General features: G+C 44.0%; 2 protein-coding genes across 5 annotated transcripts in view; both read right to left on the bottom strand.

Annotated features, from left to right (window-relative positions):
* Positions 1 to 6869, bottom strand: part of LOC132818564 (vitellogenin-like) — a 98877-nt gene extending 92008 nt beyond the window's left edge. The window contains exon 1 of the mRNA XM_060829621.1: positions 6842 to 6869. Coding sequence (XP_060685604.1) covers positions 6842 to 6869 — 28 coding nt within the window. The remainder of the gene's footprint in view (positions 1 to 6841) is intronic.
* Positions 6870 to 12136: 5267 nt separating this feature from the next.
* ssx2ipa (synovial sarcoma, X breakpoint 2 interacting protein a) overlaps positions 12137 to 19107 on the bottom strand; it is a 60543-nt gene continuing 53572 nt past the window's right edge. For 3 of the 4 annotated variants that reach the window (XM_060830011.1, XM_060830014.1, XM_060830012.1), the window contains exons 11-14: positions 18671 to 18844; positions 16492 to 16609; positions 14661 to 14850; positions 12137 to 12877 (exon numbers count right to left, since the gene is read on the bottom strand). In XM_060830011.1, the coding sequence (XP_060685994.1) occupies positions 12670 to 12877; positions 14661 to 14850; positions 16492 to 16609; positions 18671 to 18844 (690 nt within the window). In that variant the 3' untranslated portion in view covers positions 12137 to 12669. The remainder of the gene's footprint in view (positions 12878 to 14660; positions 14851 to 16491; positions 16610 to 18670; positions 18845 to 19107) is intronic. The other variant, XM_060830015.1, reaches the window with a different exon arrangement.

A 19107-nucleotide genomic window follows, 5' to 3' on the forward strand; every position in this document is an offset into this window, starting at 1 on the left:
ATATTATTGAAGCAGCCAGGTTGTTCCTCAAGATAAAATCAATGTCTAACATAAGGAGAAAAGGAGAGTGCTGGAGCAATAAAGTATCTGTAGAGAGAAAGATTGACTTAACATATTGATTCCAATGACCCTTATTTAGAACCAGTTTACTTATTGTGCTGGCAAATATACTGTTCAAAGGATACAAATTTTTGGATAGGAATAAGCCATGATGCCTTTGGCACAAGGAACCCACAGCTTCTGTTGTGACACTACAGATTTCTTACAGAAACTCTGCACCCACAATCCAGTCGAACCGGGAATATTCCTCATCATGATGGACGTTTCAGCACTCTATACCAACATCCCCACAATGATGGCATTGCGGCAACAGCCTCAGTACTCAATACCAACAACTGCCAATCTCAGAGCACTATTCTACAAACCATCCCCTTCATCCCCAACGACAATATCTTCACCTTCGACAACCAGTTCTTCTTCCAGACACGTAACAGCAATGGGGACTAAATTTGCACCTCAACATGTCAATATTTTCATGCATAAGTTCAAACAATACTTCTTTGCTGTACAGGACCTCTGACCAATGCTACATACCAGATAACATTGATGACATTTTCTTCCTCTGGACCCATGGCGAGGAGTCACAGTGATATCAACAGGTTTCATCCCACCATCAGACTGACCACAAACTACCCTTCAGAATCAGTCTCATTCTTGGATACAAGCTTCTTCATCAAGGGTGGACACCTCAGTACCTTACTCTACCTTAAGCCCACGGAAAACCTCATGATGTTGCACTTCTCCAGCTTCCACCCTAAACATATTAAAGAAGCCATCCCCTACAGACAGGCCCTGTATTTACACAGGATACTATCTAAATAGATTCAAGTTAGGTAAAGGGGGATTACAACAAGGTCTAGGTGTTCTTGTACATCAGTCAATGAAGGTTAGGCAGCATCCAAAGAACAGGAAATTCAACGTTTCGGGCCAGAGCCCTTCATCAGGAATGAGGAGAGGGTGTCCAGCAGGCTAAGATAAAAAGCCTGCCTGGCACCCTCTCCTCATTCCTGATGAAGGGCTCTGGCCTGAAACGTCGAATTTCCTGTTCTTTGGATGCTGCCTAACCTGCTGTGCTTTAACCAGCAAGATGCTGCCTAACCTGATCTCCAGCATCTGCAGACCTCACTTTTTACATCAGTCAATGAAAGCAAGCATGCAGGTACAGCAGGCAGTGAAGAAAGCTAATACCATGCTGGCCTTCGTGATAAGAGGAATTGAGTATAGGAGCAAAGGGGTCCTTCTGCAGCTGTACAGGGCCCTGGTGAGACCGCACCTGGAATATTGTGTGCAGTTTTGGTCTCGACATTTGAGGAAGGACATTCTAGCTATTGAGGGAGTGCAGCATAGGTTCACGAGGTCAATTCCCAGAATGGCAGGACTATCATATGTTGAAAGATTGGAGCAACTGGGCTTGTATACACCTGAGTTCAGAAGGATGAGAGGGGATCTGATTGAGATGTATAAAATTATTAAAGGATTGGACACTCTGGAGACAGGAAGCATGTTTCCGCTGATGGGTGAGTCCAGAACCAGAGGACACAGTTTAAAAATAAGGGGTAGGCCATTTAGAACAGAGTTGAGGAGAAACTTCTTTACCCAGAGAGTGGTGGATATATATGGAATGCTCTGCCCCAGAGGCAATGGAGGTCAAGTCTCTGGATACATTCAAGGAAGAGATGGATAGAGCTTATAACGATAGTGGAATCAAAGTTATGGACAGGAACAGGCTACTGATTGTAGATGAACAGCCATGATCATAATGAATGGTGGTGCTGGCTCAAAGGACCAAATGGCCTCCTCCTGCACCTATTGTCTATTGATTTGCTCAGATGTGGAGGAATGCAATGGACACTTAAAGATTTTGAAGGACACCCTCATAAGAACAGCATATGATGCTCAACTCATTGCTCGCCAGTTCTGACATGCCACAACGAGAAACTGCAATGATGTCCTGTGAAGACAGACACAGGAGATGATTGATAGGGTACCCTTCATCGCCCAGAACTTCCCAGGGAGCAGAGAGACTATGCCAGTTCATTTGCACCCTTCAACATGTCATCGATGATGATGAGCATCTTGGCAAGATCATCCCACACCTCCACTTCTCACCTTCAAACAACTGCCAAACCTTAAACAGACCATTGTCTGCAGCAAACTGCCCAACCTTCAGGACAACATCGATTACAACACCACACAACCCTGTCATGGCAACCTCTGCAAAACATGTCAGATCATCGACGTAGATACTACCATCACACATGGGGACACCATCTACCATGTACACAGCAGGTACTCATATGACTCGGCCAACGTTGTCTATCTCATACACTGCAGGCAAGGATGCCCTGAGGCATGGTATATTTGCGAATCCAAGCAGATGCTATGACAATGGATGAATGGACACCGTGCAACAATCACCAGACAGGAATGTTCCCTCCCAGTTGGGGAACACTTCAGCGGTCAGGGACATTCAGCCTCCCAGTCTTTGGGTGAGCGTCCTCCAAGGTGGCCTTCGAGGTACACAACACAGAATCACTGAGCAGAAACTGACAGCCAAGTTCCATACCCATGAAGACAGCCTGAACCCAGTGATCTTGGGTTCATGTCGCGCAACATGTGACCCTGTTCTGTATCTGTAAAATCTTCCTCACTCTCCTGTTTCGACACCATCACCTTGATAACCTTTTATGATCTCTCCACCTTAAGTAGTTTGTACAGTTTTGGATTCCTTGTTATTTTGGTTACACCCTCAGCATGCGACTCTTACACCTAACATGTTATTCCAGTCATTTCGTTTGTTTCCAGCACCATCTTACATTTAATTTTTTGTAATTATCTCTCTCCCTCACTTAATCGGATTATAGGTCACCCCTTTGTTATTCAGCTATTGACACTTCAGTCACACTGTCTGACACTCTTGGTCACCCACAGAGACTTATTATCCAACACTCCACTCATACCAGCTGTATGATCCTTTGATATCTCTGCCTATAAATTCCATCTGTGTGCTTCCCTCTCACTTCACCTGATGAAGTGGCTACACTCTGACAGTTTGTGATTTCAAATAAACCTGTTGGACTATAACCTGGTGTTGTCTGACTTCTGTCCAACACCGGCACCTCCACATCATTCCCACGGAGAGACAGTAGGGTATAAACTGCAGCCGGGTAGATTGATGTTCGGAATGAGGAAGTCTTGGAGGTTTAGGAGAATTTAAAGTACTCTGTTCCAGATGACTGGCAACCAAGGCTGATGTGGGAAATGAGGAAGGAAATAACAGGAGCCCTGACCCAAGTATTCAAATTGTTTCCAGCCAGAGGATTGGAGAATGGCTAATGAGATTCCACTTTACAGGGTAGAGCTAGAGCAGGGAATTACAGGCAAGAGAGTCCAACATTGCAAGATGGCAGTGGAGGAACAGGGAGCTGCATATGAGCTCTTGCCTGGGGGACCCTCCATTCCCAGTTGCTTTCCTTCTTTGTTTTACTTTTGCTTCTGCTCTTTTCTTTCACTTTATTTTCCTTTATTTTTTGTCGTTTTATCTTTCGGTGGCAGGTGGGTCACCAGCCTTGGCAAGGCAGCGAGAGCAGGCCGCATGTGGAGTGGTGGATGTGAGTTCTCCTGTCAATTGGAGGGAGTGGCAGCAAAGACATTCTCCCTGTGTTCGGTGTGGTGCATTCTCTTGCCATCCTGGGCCTGTGGCAGTGGTAGCGAGCGTATTCCCCTGGCTTTCAGGGCCGGCAGCAGATCGGGGAATGGCACCATCAACAGATTTTTCAAGATGGCAGCATCAGCAAGGCATAATCTACAGCCAAAGTAGGACCCATGTCCCAGCAGCAACCTGGCCTGGCAGCAGAGCCAGGAATTCCTGGTTGCAGTGTGAATGTGGGCTCAGCAGCATCAGCGAAGTGGGCCTAGCTGTGAAGAGATGATGCCTAACTTGGGGCGACTCCTACGTTGGTGGGTTCAGCAATAGCAGTCATCTCCCTGGAGGCTAGGCGCTAGGATAGAATGTGTTGAAAAGACTAATATTCTGACCTTTTTAAATTTTCTAACTTATTTGGCAGGTCACATTAAAATTGTACAAGATTTTGTTTTGGCCGTATTTAGAATACTGTGTACAGTTCTGGTCGCCACATTACCAAAAGGATGTGAACACTTTGGAGGGGGTGCAGAGAAGGTTTACGAGGATGTTGCCTGGTATGGAAGGTGGTAGTTATGAAGAGAGGTTAAGTAGGTTAGGTTTATTTTCATTAGAAAAAAGGAGATGGGGAGGGGGAGGGGATGCTGATTGAAGTTTACAAAATCATGAAGGGTATAGACAGGGTGGATAGAGATAAGCTTTTTCCCAGGGTGAGGGATTCAATAACAAGAGGTCACGTGTTCAAGGTGAGAAGGGGATATATGCAGCAAGTACTTTACACAGAGGGTGGTAAGTGCCTGGAACGCATTGCCAACAGAGGTAGTAGAGGCAGGCACGGTAGATTCATCCAAGGTGCATCTGGACAGATGCACGAGTAGATGGGGAACAGAGGGATACAGATGCTTAGGAATTGGGCGATAGGTTTAGACAGTGGATTTGGATCAGCTCAGGCTTGGAGGGCCGCAGGGCCTGTTTCTGGGCTGTAAATTTTGTTTGTTCTCTTTGTTTTTATTTCTATGACTGCAATGCTGGACTATTTATTTTACTTTTCATTTTTTTTGTTTCCTAAGAATTTGATTTTAAGTATCTGTACCTAGGGATACCATTGTATCCAGGATGGTGCTGCGAGTGTGAACGTTTCACTGTACTCATTTGAGTACATGACAGTAAAGCTAATTCAATTCATTAGCGAGGAAACTACTGGAGAAAACAGCAAAGAAGAAAATGAATCTCCATTTAGAGACAAGGTTTGATGAGGAGAGTTAGTGTAGCTTTGTCAGAGAGGGATCATATCCCACAAATCTAGTAGTATTTTGAGGTGACCAATTGTGTAGATGATAGTAGGATAATATTTGTAGTTTACGTGAATTTCAGGAAGGCATTTGCGAAGATTGCACATAGGAAACTGATCAAGGAGAAAGCAAATGGGATCCAGGGTAACTAGGCAAATTGAATCCAAAATTGACCTTGTGACAGGAGACAGAGGGTGGTGGTGGTGGTGGAAAGCTGTTTGTGTGACTGGAGCCTGGTGTGTCGTGGTGTACCACAGGGATTAATGATTTGTCCCTTAATGTTTGCGATGTTCAGAAATGATGCAGATGAAAAGATTAGCCAGGTAGTTGACCATGTGGTGTAAGGTCTTAGAGTTATATAGGCAGAGTCATTCAGCATGGAAACAGATCCTTCGATCCCACACATTCAAACATATTCATTAGGAAGAGCTGGAGAATAGACATTTTGGGCATAAGCCCTTCATCACGAATGGCATTCTCTTGCTCCTCGGATGCTGCCTTACCTGCTGTGTTTTTCCAGCGTCACACACTTGACTCTGATCTACAGTAGTCACTTTCGACATATAGGAGAACCCACTTGAACCTGCTCCACCATGCAATACAACCAGAGCTGACCTGACCTATCTCAAGTCTGCATTCCCACCAACCTGATAACTTTTCAGATTCTTGTTGAGCAAGGGTTAACAATCCCCACCTTAAGAATGTACAAGGAATCACTTCCAAACAAAGGCGATCAGATCATTATTCCAAACACTACTTAAATAAGATGGCTAATACCATGCCCAGCACCTTCAGGTATGATCTCACCAGTGTTCTACATAACTAAAGGACAACCTTCCTTCTTTTACATTCAATTCTCGTGATAGAGCGTTCCCATTTATTAGCTCTCCCAAATACTTCGCCAGTGAAACGAAGGAACCATAAAGGAACTATTACCCCAATAGGTGCCCTATACCTGGAAGCAGCTCAGAAATGTTAGTTTGCACAATTCTGAAATTAGTATCGGGAGTGTGATGCTGGAAAAGCACAACAGGTCAGGCAGCATCAGAGGATCAGGAGAATTGACGTTTCGGGCATAAGTCCTTCATCTGGAATGAGACTTGTGGGTTGGGGCTGAGATATAATGGAGTTTTTTTTGGGGGTGGGGGAGGGGGGATGTCGGGGAGATAGCTTGGGACTGGGATAATGTGAGGGAGGGGAGGAAAATGAGGAAGCTGTAGAAATCCACACGGGATCAAAGGCACAATATGAGGTGTTCCTCCTCCAGGCATCAGGTGGTAACGGTTTGGTAGTGGAGGCGGCCCAGGACCTGCATGTTCTTGATGGAGTGGGAGGGGCAGATGAAGTGTTCAGCCACGGGGCGGTGGGGTTGGTGAGTGCGGGTGTCCCAGAGATTTTCTCTGAAACGATCTGTAAGGCAGAGTCCTATCTCCCCGACGTAGAGGGGGCCACACTGGGTGCAACAGATGGCATTGGTAGAGTTACAGGTAAATGTCAGATGGATGTGGAAGGATCCCTTGGGGCCTTGGACAGAGGTGAGGGGAGTGGTGTGGGCACAGTGAGGTATGGGCTGGTCTGGGGTGTGAACCTGACGAAGGAGTCATGGAGGGAATGGTCTTTTCAGAACACTGATGGGGGTAGGGAGGGACTTTTATCTCTGGTGGTGCGGTCTGTTTGGAGGTGGCAGAAGATGGCGGTGACTTCCTCATGGGGTCCACGTCCCCCTCCACCAGCCCACACCTGGCACCTTTCCCTGCCACTGCAGGAAGTGCAAAACCTGCACCACACCACTCCCTTCACCTCTGTCCAAGGGCCCAATGGATACTTACATGCATCAGAAATTTACCTCTACGAATGTCATCTACTGCAACCATTGCACCCAATGTTGCCACCAGGACAGAACCCCACTGGTTCTCACCTAGCACCCCACCAACCTCCGTATATAGCGTATCATCCGCCGTCATTTCCGCCACCTCCAAACAGACCCCACCACCAGGGATATATTTCCCTCCCCTCCCCTATCAGCGTTCCGCAAAGACCACTCCCTTCGTGACTCCCTCGTCACGTCCACACCCCCCACCAACCCAACCTCCACTCCCGGCCCCTTCCCCTGCAACCGCAAGAAATGAAAAACTTGCACCCACACCTCCTCCCTCACTTCCCTCCAAGGCCCCAAGGGATCTTTCCATATCCGCCACAAGTTCACCTGCACCTCCACACACATCATCTATTGCATCCGCTGCACCCGATGTGGCCTCCTCTATATTGGGAAGACGGCCCGCCTACTTGCGGAACGCTTCAGGGAACACCTCTGGGACATCCGGACCAATCAACCCAACCACCCCTTGGCTCAACGCTTTAACTCTCCCTCCCACTCCACCAAGGACATGCAAGTCCTTGGACTCCTCCATCGCCAGACCATAACACGACGGTTGGAGGAAGAACGCCTCATCTTTCGCCTGGGAACCCTCCAACCACAAGGGATGAACTCAGATTTCTCCAGTTTCATTTCCCCTCCCCCCACCTTGTCTCAGTCGATTCCCTCGAACTCAGCACCACCCTCCTAACCTGCAATCTTCTTCACCTCTCTGCCCCCACCCCACTCTGGCCTATCACCCTCACCTTGACGTCCTTCCACCTATCACATCTCCATCGCCCCTCCCCCAAGTCCCTCTTCCCTACCTTTTATCTTAGCCTGCTGGACACACTTTCCTCATTCCTGAAGAAGGGCTCATGCCCGAAACGTCGAATGTCCTGTTCCTTGGATGCTGCCTGACCTGCTGCGCTTTTCCAGCAACACATCTTCAGACCCAATGTAGTCTCTTGTACATCAGGGACACTGGACGCCGCCTTGCAGATCATTTCAGAGAAAATCTGAGATACCCACACCCACCAACCCCAGATTCCACGTCTGAACACTTCAACTCCCCCTCCCACTCCATCAAGGACGTGCAGGCCCTATGCCTCCTCCACCAAACTGTTACCACCTGACGCCTGGAGGAATGCCTCACATTCTGCCTTGGGACCCTGCAAACCCCACCCCCCCCCCCCCCCCCAACCACATTATCCCAGTCCCAAGCCTCCAACTCGGTACAGCCCTCAGGACCCATGCATCACTGACCCATCACCTTTTCCCAGCTACCTCCCCAAACCCACCTCCTTCCATTTATCTCTCAGCCCCAACCCACAAGCCTCATTCCTGATAAAGGGCTTATGCCCAAAATGTCGATTCTCCTGCTCCTCAAATGCTACCTGACCTGCTGTGTTTTTCCAGGAACACACTCTCGACTCTGATCTCCAGAATCAGCAGTCCTCACTTTCGCCCAATTCTGAAATTAGGCAACTACATAGCAAAGGCGGAGTAATATTAGTGGACGCTTTTAGTTTTAACAGATTGGGAAAGACAGACAAGCACATGCCAGAAAGGTTATGAATTTTCAAATGTGTCTGGGATAGTTTCCTACAGCAATCTGTCTCGGATGCAAAAAGGGGACAGCAATATTACATTCACTAACAAGCAGATTTAAGTAGTGACCTCGCCATTTGTATTTTTCAAATAGTAACCATAACATGATCACGCTTGATGTAGCATTTGTAAGCAAAGATCAGATAGGAGAATTTTTAAAAAATTATCCCATTAAAGCTGGTTTAAAGTCAGAAATCACACAACACCAGTTTATAGCCTAACATGTTTATTTGAAATCACAAGCCTAGTCAGCCCCTTTAAACGGGATGAGGCAGAGGCTATCCACAGGAAACTGGGAAGCTCTAATAGTTTTTTTACCTGAGGAGCAGTGTGTTCAAAGAAACATTCAATGCTATTCTGAAGCACGTTGAACCCATGAGAAGGAAAAGTTCCTCCTCATACAAGAAAACTGCCATGGCAATCGGAGGTGGTAAAGGAAAGCATCAAAGTCAAGAGAAAATGGCTTATAAAACCACAGCACAGATCCCACAGAATGGGACAAATACCAGAGGGCACAATGCAGCATTAAGAGTGGCTAAAAAAGGATTATGAAAGGAAATTTGCAAGAGACATGAAGGAAAACTACTCGTTAAGAGTACTATTGAAAGTGGAAATACTGTCAATGACTGTGGAAAAATTGCAGACATCCTGAATACTTATTTTGCTTCAGTTTTCACAGCAGTAAAGGATAGCCACCTGGAAATATAAGAGGAGGAAGAATTTGAAGGTTGAGTGTCTTTAAAACTTGTCATAGACAGCTGTGGGGACAAAGTCCTTGCGTATATCAAAAGGCTGAGATAGAAAGGTTTGCGATCAGTCAGAGCAATAAAAACCTTATTGGGTAAGGGCAAGAAAGTGCATTGGGGAATGCCCAAGACCTTATGAAGGGCAAAGTCGGCTTGAGGGGCTAAACAAGGAGAAAGAGAGACTTCACAAACACCTTCCATCCTGATCTCAACTGTCCATCTCAGGCACCTCCCTCCCCTTGCTGGACCTCTCCATCTCTACATGGACATACTTCAAACCAAAGGGACTCAACAGCTACCTGGACTACACCTCCTCCCACCTTAATTCCTCAGCCTCCACCGCATCTGCTCTCAGGAGGCCTAATTCCACTGTAGAACATTCCAAATAGCCTCCTCCTTCAGAGACCACAGTTTCCCCTCGCACATGGTGGATGATGCATCTCTTCCATTTCCTGCACTTCCACCTTGAACCCCACCCCTCCAACTGCAACAAGGACAGAGCCCCCTGGACCTCAGCTTCCACCCCACCAACCTCCAGATAGAATGCATAATCCTTCACCACCCACAAAACAGACCCCACCACCAGGAATATATTTCCCTCCCCACCAATATCCACGTTCAGCAGAGACCATTCCCTCCATGACTCCCTTGTTACGTACACACCCTCCACTCCTGGAACCTTCCCCTGCCACCGGAGGAATTGCAAAACCTGAGTCCACACCTCCCCCCTTCACCCCCATCCATGCCCCAAAAAGGAACCTTCCACAGAGATTTATCTGTACTTCCACACACCTTATCTGTGTCTGTTGCTCTCTGTGGTCTCCTTTACACTGGGAAAAACAGGATGCCAACTTGCAGAATGTTTCAAAGAACATCTCTGGGACACACGCACTCACTCAACAACCCCACCACCCTGTGGCCAAACACTTCAATGTCCCTCCCCCCCCAACTCTGCCAAGCACATGCAAGTTCTAGGACTCCTCCACTGTCTAACTCTAGCTACCAGACACCTGGGAGAAGAACACCTTACTCTCTGCCTGGAGACTCTGTCCAAACACGCAGATCAATGTGAATTTCACCAGTTTCCTCATTTCCTCTTCTTTCTCTCCCCCCCCCCCCCAATTATCCCAGATCCAACCCTCCAACTCAGCACCGCCCTTTTGACTTGTCCATCTCCTTTCCCACCTATCCACACCAACCTACTCTCTGACCTATTACCATCAACCTCCCATCTTCATCTACCTTTTTGCATTAGAGCTCATGTTCAAAACATTGACTGTCCTGCACCTCAGATGTTGCTTGACTGGCTATTCTTTTCCAGCATCACACTTTGACTTTGAGGGGCTAAATGGCCTTTACTGACTATTTCTGTTTGTCTTATGGAACCTTTCACAAGGCAACAGAGGAATTCCTCAGGGTAATGTCTTACACCCAACTATCTTCAGTTTCTTCATTAATAAGCTTGTAATTCTAAACTAATCCCATATGTCGCTGGTCTGTATCCCTCTATTGCTTGCCTGTTCATCTGACTATCCAAAAGTTTCTTAAAATGTTGCTCTCTTATCTGCTACCACCTCCCCAGCAGCATATTCCAAGTACTTATCAGCCTGTAAAGGGAAAAAAAAAGATTTGCCATGCAAATCTCCTTTCAAAATAAAACTTTCACCTTAAAACCTAGGACATCTGGCATTTGACATTACCATCCTGGGAAAAAAAGACATCACCTACCAATGCTGTCTATCTCTGCTTCTCAATTCTATATACTTCTATCAGACTGCCCCCTTGACTTCCAATGCTTTAGAGAAGACTAGCCAAGTTTGTCCAATCTTCCACTTAGTGAATACATACCAATTCAGGCAACATGCTGGTAAACCTCTTTCACACCCTCTCCAAAGCCTTGACATCCTTCCTATATTGTGACAGAACTGCACACAATACTCCAAAATGTAGTTCAACTGAAGTCTTGTACAGTCGCAAGTTGTCTTGTCAACTTTATACCCAAAGCCCAGACCAGTGAAGGTCAGCATGTTTTATACCACTTCACCCAGTTGTGTTGCCACTTTCAGTAAGCTATGGACTTGCACCCAAGAACCCCCTAGATATTAATGCTACTAAGGGTCCTGCCATTTACTGCATACAAACAGGTCAGAGGCTAGGAACCCTGTGGCAAGTGACCAGTCTCCTGACTCCCCAAATCCTGTCCAACTAAAAAGGCCCAAGTCAGGAGTGTGATGGAATACTTGTCTGGCTGGGTGCAGCTCCAAACACTCAAGCAGCTTGACACCATCTAGGACAAAGAAGCCCACAAAGGCACCCTGTATACAAACATTCACTCCCCCAAATGTTCAGTTATAACAGTGCATACCAGCTACAAGACACATTGTAGAAATTCACCAAGACCCTTTAGGCAATACCTACCAAAGCCAAGACCTACTTCCCTCTAGGAGGAGGGCAGCAGATACATGGGAACAGAAGCACCCAAACCAGACACCAGCCTGATTTGGAACTATAATCACTGCTCCTCAGAATCAAAATCATGGCACTCTAACAGCATTGTGGGCCAACATACAGTACATGAACTGCAGTGGTTTGAGGAGGCAGATCACCATCTTTTCAAGGACAACGAGGATGGACAATGAATGCTGGCCCAGCCAGTGACGTCCTACATCCCTGAAATAAGTACAAGAACAGGTATTTGAAGAGGACTTGTGTGAGGAGAATGTCAAGTGTGGGGCTAATAGGTAGCTGATTTAAGCCCCTAGGCATCAAACGGTCAACTCTTTCAAGAAACTGCATATTTAATCCCACAAATGTATTGAACTGGTAAATCTCAAGTAGTTGAGCTGAAAATAAAAGATCTTAAATCTTGAATAAACTCCTGGAAGATCCGCTGTGAACATATTTTATTAAATTCCCATCTTTCAGGGACAAACATTTCATGTGTTACGTTCAAAGCAGCACTAGTTTTAAAAACACAAATAATCAGAACATTTTACAATGACTTGATTTGAACAACTGTTGCTGGTAGTGATGATTTGACACATGCAAGATATTTTGGGCACTGCCATTAATGTCAAAAGGTTAAAAAAATCTTTCAGCTGCTCTTGTGGTTCATAACCTACACCAAACACATTCCAAAATCAAAACACTTACATTTAAAAAAAGTTTTAAAATGCTTGCTCCTACTCCTTAAATAAAACCAATAGCCAAGAGAAAAATTCAACCCATTTAAAATGCGATTCTTCCAATCCACTTAGATGTAAACAGTGTCCCTATGGAAAATAAAAAGTCATACACAGGCTCCCTACACAACAATTTCCACTCAATATACAAAGTGCTGCTTGAAGTAGTCTTCAAATGTCACTGTGACATATATAAATGCAAGTGCATTATTTCAGTAGAATACTACATTCCAAGTACCCAAGGGATTTCCAGAATTTACAGTCACAGCTCCTGTGCACGTCAATTGAGGTTAGTCTCATTTGCAGACTGTACAGATGTTTTTTCCAAATGGTCATCCTTAGGTGAATGGTTCAGAAGCGTAGAACACCCGTTATGATACCAGTGATCAGGGCTGGCCTTTGAGTTCCTCCATTTCTCATGAGCTGCTCCACCATTTCTCTTTGTGTCAAAATTGCCTGCATTTCCTTTTTTTGGTACAAATCTTGAGCTGCAATGAAAATTAGAAGTATGAACACAGGCACCACATCACAATCTAGACTGCATGCACCTAGATTTAGATCGGAGATCGGCAAAATAGTTAAGGAAAACACAACCAAAACAATATTAGATATCTACAGCTTTTTTTCTGCATTTAGTCACAGGACCTGAACATCACTTGCATGGCCAGCATTTGTTACCAATGGCTTTCAAGGTTTTGGTGCAGGTGGTGGTGAACTGCCTTCTTGAACTGCTGTTCCACAGTTTCATTTAGGAATACCTGAAGTGGTAGATTGTCTTGGGAGGAAAGGTTGGACAGATAAGGCTTGTGACCACTGGGAGTTAAGAAGAATACAAGGAAAGTAGATTGAAAAAACACAAGATTCTGAAGGTCTTGATAGAGACAAAATGTGGAAAGGCCTTTTCCTCCTATGGAAGGGTGAGATGTCACTGTTTAAGAATCAGGGCTCCACAATTGAGAGAGATTAGGCAACATTAGCGAGAGCGAGAGCATCTGCAAAACAAAAAAAAACAGAGGGGGGGGGGGAAAAAAAGTTCATGGAATACATTACTTAAGTTTATTCATGGGACATGGGGATTGTTGGCTAGACCAGTATAAGTTGCCCATCCTAGTTATTATTAGGAAGGTGGTGAACTGTCTTCAATTACTGTAGTGCATGCTCTGTAGATAGACTCTCAGGAAGGGAATTTAAAGGTAGAAAGTGGATAGATGCTTAAGCCAGGAAGTGAAAGATTCAGGGGAAAGGTAGGAATGTAGATCAGGTTGTAATCACCCATGATCTTAAAGAGCAGATTTGAAGGCCTGATTGGCCTGTTCTTGCCCCTTGTTTGCTCTTAAGCAGCTGCCAAAAAAATAATTTTGCATTTATATTCTGATATAGAAATATAGAAAACAGGAGAAGACCATTCAGCCCTTAGAGCTTTCTCTGCTATTCAATACAATCCTGCTTTCTCCCCCATAGTCTTTGAAGCCTTTAGCCCCAAGAACACAAATTCCTTTTTGAAAACATTCAATGTTTTGGCCTCAATCATTTTGTGGCAGAATTCCTCATGCACCCCACTCTCTGGGTGAAAGAAGTTTCTCAGTCCTAAATGACCCCATTTCTTTAGATTGTGACCCTTGGTTCTGGACTCAGTCAGTCATCAGGGACATCCTTTCTGCATTTACCTGGTTTTGTCCATTAGAATTTTAATCTGTTTCTGAGAAGAGCTTCTCATTTTCTTAAACTGCAATGAATTTAGTCTGAACTGATTCCAGTCTTTTCATGTCCAGAAACCCATTGTGGTAAACGGTTGTTGTACTTGCTCCACAGCGAGATCGTTATTGCTCAGATAAGGAGGCCACAATAGCTCATAATATTCCAAAAGTATGCTGTCACCATGGCCCCGCAGAATTTTAGCGAGATATCCCTACCTCTATGCTTGAATTCTTAGTTATGATGGCCTTTTCACCACCTGTTGCATATGCATTCTTAGTGACTGAAAATTAATACAGCTACAGAGTTGTTGTTGTTCTAAGGCCCACTCAATGCCCTTCCCAATGACCGAAAAGTAAAAAAAAAGTTATATTTCACGCTCCAACTCTGTCACCTGATAAAGGAGAGGATGTTCTTACAGGATACTGACCTGACCAAAGAATTGAAACTACATATTCTCACCGTTGTTTTACAATTTTAACAACTTTGCTTACTCAATTCCCACCAGAAATTTGTTTCTTACGATCAGATGGTAATTAAGATTAGCACAATTAAAAAAAAAGGTTTATTACACACCTAGTTCCTTGAGTGAGGTGCATTTTTCGACCAGCTTCTGTGGACTTGGCACTATTTATTGGAGGAAATTTGGTACTCGAAGGTTCCGGTGTAATTACTGGAGCTGTATTCGGTCGGAGGTAAGCAGGTGTATTTGGCTGTGATTGTGTGTTACGGTTCTCTTGCCCTGGACCTAGAAGATAATTATGGTCTGTAGAAGGTCATAGAATCAAAGAAGTCATTAAATTTACACAAGCAAATGCGTTGCATATTTTTTTGTGGGGGGGGGGGGGGGGGGGTGGGGAAGGAAAGAGGGAGGAAGAAATGAGGAGGAGGTGGTGTTATTTATGTTTGAAATCCAAAACAGACTTCAAATGTACTAAAGATTAGCTGCAGTAATTCATGTAATAATCAACATGGGTTTGTTGTTATTTATAGTCTGGTAACTAATTGACTAAAAATGAAAAAACGTTTACTTAACTGTAAATACTTTCACTTTCAATAAAGTTGAGAAACTATGAATAAAGTGCAACATCGCCTGCAGAATGCTTTCATTGATGGTTTTTATTGGAGCAAAGCTCAAACTAAGGTGGGCTTTCTACTCAATGCCTATGAAAAGTCATGAGTTTGTAAGGTTGACTACTACACAAGAAAGAGTGGCACAGTGGCTAATGGTGAGCATTGCTGTCTCAGAGCACCAGCGATCCAGATTCAATTCCACCCTTAAGCAACTATGCAAACTCCACACAGTCTCCCCATGTCAGCGTGGATTTCGTCCCAAAGTCCAACGATGTGCAAGTTAGGTGGAATAGCCATGCTACTTTGCCCAGTAGTATTCAGGGATGTGCAGACTGGGTGGATTAGTCATGCGAAATGCAGGGTTAAATTGGTGGGGTTCTAGGTGGGCTGCTCTTTGGAGGATTGGTATGGACTCAACGGGCTGAATGGTCTACTTACACACTGTAGGGATTCTATGAAAAGTCGATAATGATGCTCTTGCAAGAGCACCTATAGTGCCAAGAATAATAAAGGCGCATGGCATATTTACTTTTGAAGGAAACATATTAGAAGCTGCTGTGTCCTATAAATTTTTGAACATACTGCCAATACTCAAATTTGAGCATTGTAACCTCAACCTGTCAATGGGGAAGGCCAATGGACAGGAACAAAAAAAGGGGAATTTTGGATGTTAAACTTTCCATTGAGCCCAGTGTACTGAAATCCGGAACAATAGTGCTCTGCAGACAGAAACTGGACCAATGTTTTTTGACTACAGTATGTAGTGCTGGAAAAAGCATAGCAGGTCAGGCAGTATGTGAGGAGCAGGAGAATTGATGTTTCAGACATAAGTCCTTCACCATTTATTCTTGATGAAGGGCTTATGCCCAAAACGTCAATTCTCCTGCTCCTCGATTGCTGCTTGACCTGCTGTGCTTTTTCCAGCACCACATCCTTGACTCTGATCTCCATCTACAGTTCTTACTTTCTCCCAACGTTTTTAAGCAAGCTGTTTATCTGAAAACATCACAGAATTAAATACATTAATTCTCTTGTATCCCACCATTTTTTTACGTTTATTTCAGATCTTCATCTGCTGAATGCTGCCAGCAGAAACACTTGGACAGGAGTTTACATTTGTAAATTTGAGAAGTTACTCAGTGTTGGTCAAGAGTATTAGCCAAACAGCCTGTTTTCAAATTAGGGAAATCCAACAATAAAACCCTTGAGGATTTGTAAGGAGTCTAAACATTAGCTAACTCAGGGGGAGAGGAAGCAACAGAATGGGCAAATCATCATATTCAAAATCAACATTCAATTGTTTGCACATTTATTTAAAAAAATAAATACTTACTAATGGATGAGGCACTTTGTGGTTTCATTATTTTTGGCCTTTTGTTCTCCACAAAAGGAGTCATGTTCAAAAACTGCTGCTTCAACCATGTTGCTCGTTCCTCTTCAAAACCTTTCCTCTGCAGACAAAAAAAAAATGTAAAGTTACAAAATGTCCCTTCCTGATCTATCAATGCATTCTTTCCACAACTACCATATGTACAACAGCTTTACAAAATATTCTTGTTAATTCTACATTTGCATAAACTAGCTTCATATAATGCTAAGAGTTTCCTTTAGGAAAAAGGAAAATACCAAAACACTAGTCATAGAGATGTACAGTGTGGAAACAGACCCTTCGGTCCAACCCGTCCATGCTGACCAGATATCCCAACCCAATCTAGTCCCAGCATCCGGCCCATATCCCTCCAAACCCTTCCTATTCATATACCCATCCAAATACCTCTTAAAATGTTGCAATTGTACCAGCCTCCACCACATCCTCTGGCAGCTCATCCCATACACGTACCACTCGCTGGGTGAAGAAGTTGCCCCTTAGGTCTCTTATATCTTTCCCCTCTCACCCTAAACCTATGCCCTCTAGTCTTGTACTCCCCGACCCCAGGGAAAAGATTTTGTCTATTTATCCTATCCATGCTTCTCAATTTTGTAAACCTCTATTAGGTCACCCCTCAGCCTCCGACACTCTAGGGAAAACAACCCCAGCCTGGTCAGCCTCTCCCTGTAGCTCAGATCCTTCAACACCACTTTTGAAACAAAGTCAAAAATCAAAACACCAGGTTACAGTCCAACAGGCTTATTTGAAATTACAAGCTTTCAGTGCAATACTATCAGTTGATGAGAGAGTGCACACCAATACAGTTTAAAAGTCGAGATCAAAAGGATCATACAACTGGTGCAAGTGTAGTGAACAAAGCTAAAAATGGCTGACGGACAACTATTAGAAAGGAAATGCAAAGTTTGGAAGATGCAAAATCAGAACCTGTTTCACGTCATTGCCCTGAGATAGTTAGATTTTAATCCGCGTCCACCTAAATTTCCAAAACTTCAAATCTGGCAAGATACAAAAGGTGATAGGTCAGGTTAGACACTGAATTGTAGGTGTGAGACCTTCAGAACTTGTCCCTAACTTTTAAATCAGATTGGTCTTGTTCCAAAAGCAGGAATTTGTAAAACATCACACTGACTGACTGTAGACCATAAAGAAAATCTTCATGCAAATCAAATACCATAATTTTATTTAAAATCAAAATTATTCTGTAGTATCTGGGTCTGCCAGCATTGTGGACTCTGCCCTGTTAACAAAGCAAATTGCAGAACAGTTGCAATTTATAAAATGTTCATATCCACTGTTTCACAATAGCTGAAAATTGTGTCATTGGACATGACAGGAGAAAGTGAGGACCGCAGGACGCTGGAGTTCAGAGTACAGGGTATGGTGCCAGAAAAGCACAGCAGGTCAGGCAACATCCGAGGAGCAGGAGAATTGACGTTTCGGGCAAAAGCCCTCATTCCTGATGAAGGGCTGATGCCTGAAACACCGATTCTCCTGCTCATTGAATGCTGCCTGACCCACTGTGCTTTTCCTGTACCACACTCTCAACTCATTGGACATGACTGCAGATTATGGAATTCATGAAACTGCAGTCTTTCTGCACGACACAGGACAGTTAATTTCATTGGACACTATAGCAAAAAGATCAATGTTGTACACGAAAATAATTCTGAAACAAAAAAACAATTAGGGCAAATACCCAGATTTGGAGGATTACAAAATTAGTACTCTAAACTATGAAAAGCATGAGTATTTTAGCGATTCCAAATTAGGTGTGATGGACAGAATATACAAACATATCACCTCAACTCTCCACAGCCCTTTCACTAAGTTCAAAACACAAGTACTGAGTTTGATGTAATACCTTTCATTTGCCTGGATGAGTACAGCTACAACTACACAAGAAGATTGACATCATTCAGGACAAAGTTGGTCTGCTCAAAGTCAGTAGCCCATCAGAAAACCAAACTAAATACCCAGATGGGACTTGAATCCACAATCCCTGCCTAGGAGGTCAAAGCCTTATCCATTAAGTCACAAATCTTCAGTGTTTGGTCTGGAAAATAACGGTGTTAACTTCCATTTGGCAACTAACTAACAGCATGAAATAACTAAGAGCTAGTACCTCATGTCCTAATCTAATGGCAGCTTCTGTAAAGTTCCTTCTTTCTCTTTCAAAGTTTTTCTTCTGATCATTAAATAGTCTCCACTCTTCTTTCAATCGTTCTTTCTCTTCCAGTAAGTAGCAGTCACGCACTAATACAGCTGTTTCATCATCACACTGGGGATTAAGTTGTTGCTGTGGAAAAGAAAAAAGCAAAAACTTCCACATTTGGAAACATGATATCAGTTCATGTTGGTGGGTTTTGATTTTTTAAAGTTATTAATTTAACTCAAAAGCTGTTAAGAACAAAGCATCAAAAATGGGTCAGCTACATTTGCAATCTCAGATAATAAAGCCATCTGTAACTCCATGCAATAGATCTTTCACAAATTCATTCTACACTCAGGTGCGAAACATAAACATCAAATAACATGTTATACCAAATGGTTGGTTTCTGA

The sequence above is a fragment of the Hemiscyllium ocellatum genome, chromosome 9 (genome assembly GCF_020745735.1).
Source record: "Hemiscyllium ocellatum isolate sHemOce1 chromosome 9, sHemOce1.pat.X.cur, whole genome shotgun sequence".
Taxonomy (NCBI): domain Eukaryota; kingdom Metazoa; phylum Chordata; class Chondrichthyes; order Orectolobiformes; family Hemiscylliidae; genus Hemiscyllium; species Hemiscyllium ocellatum.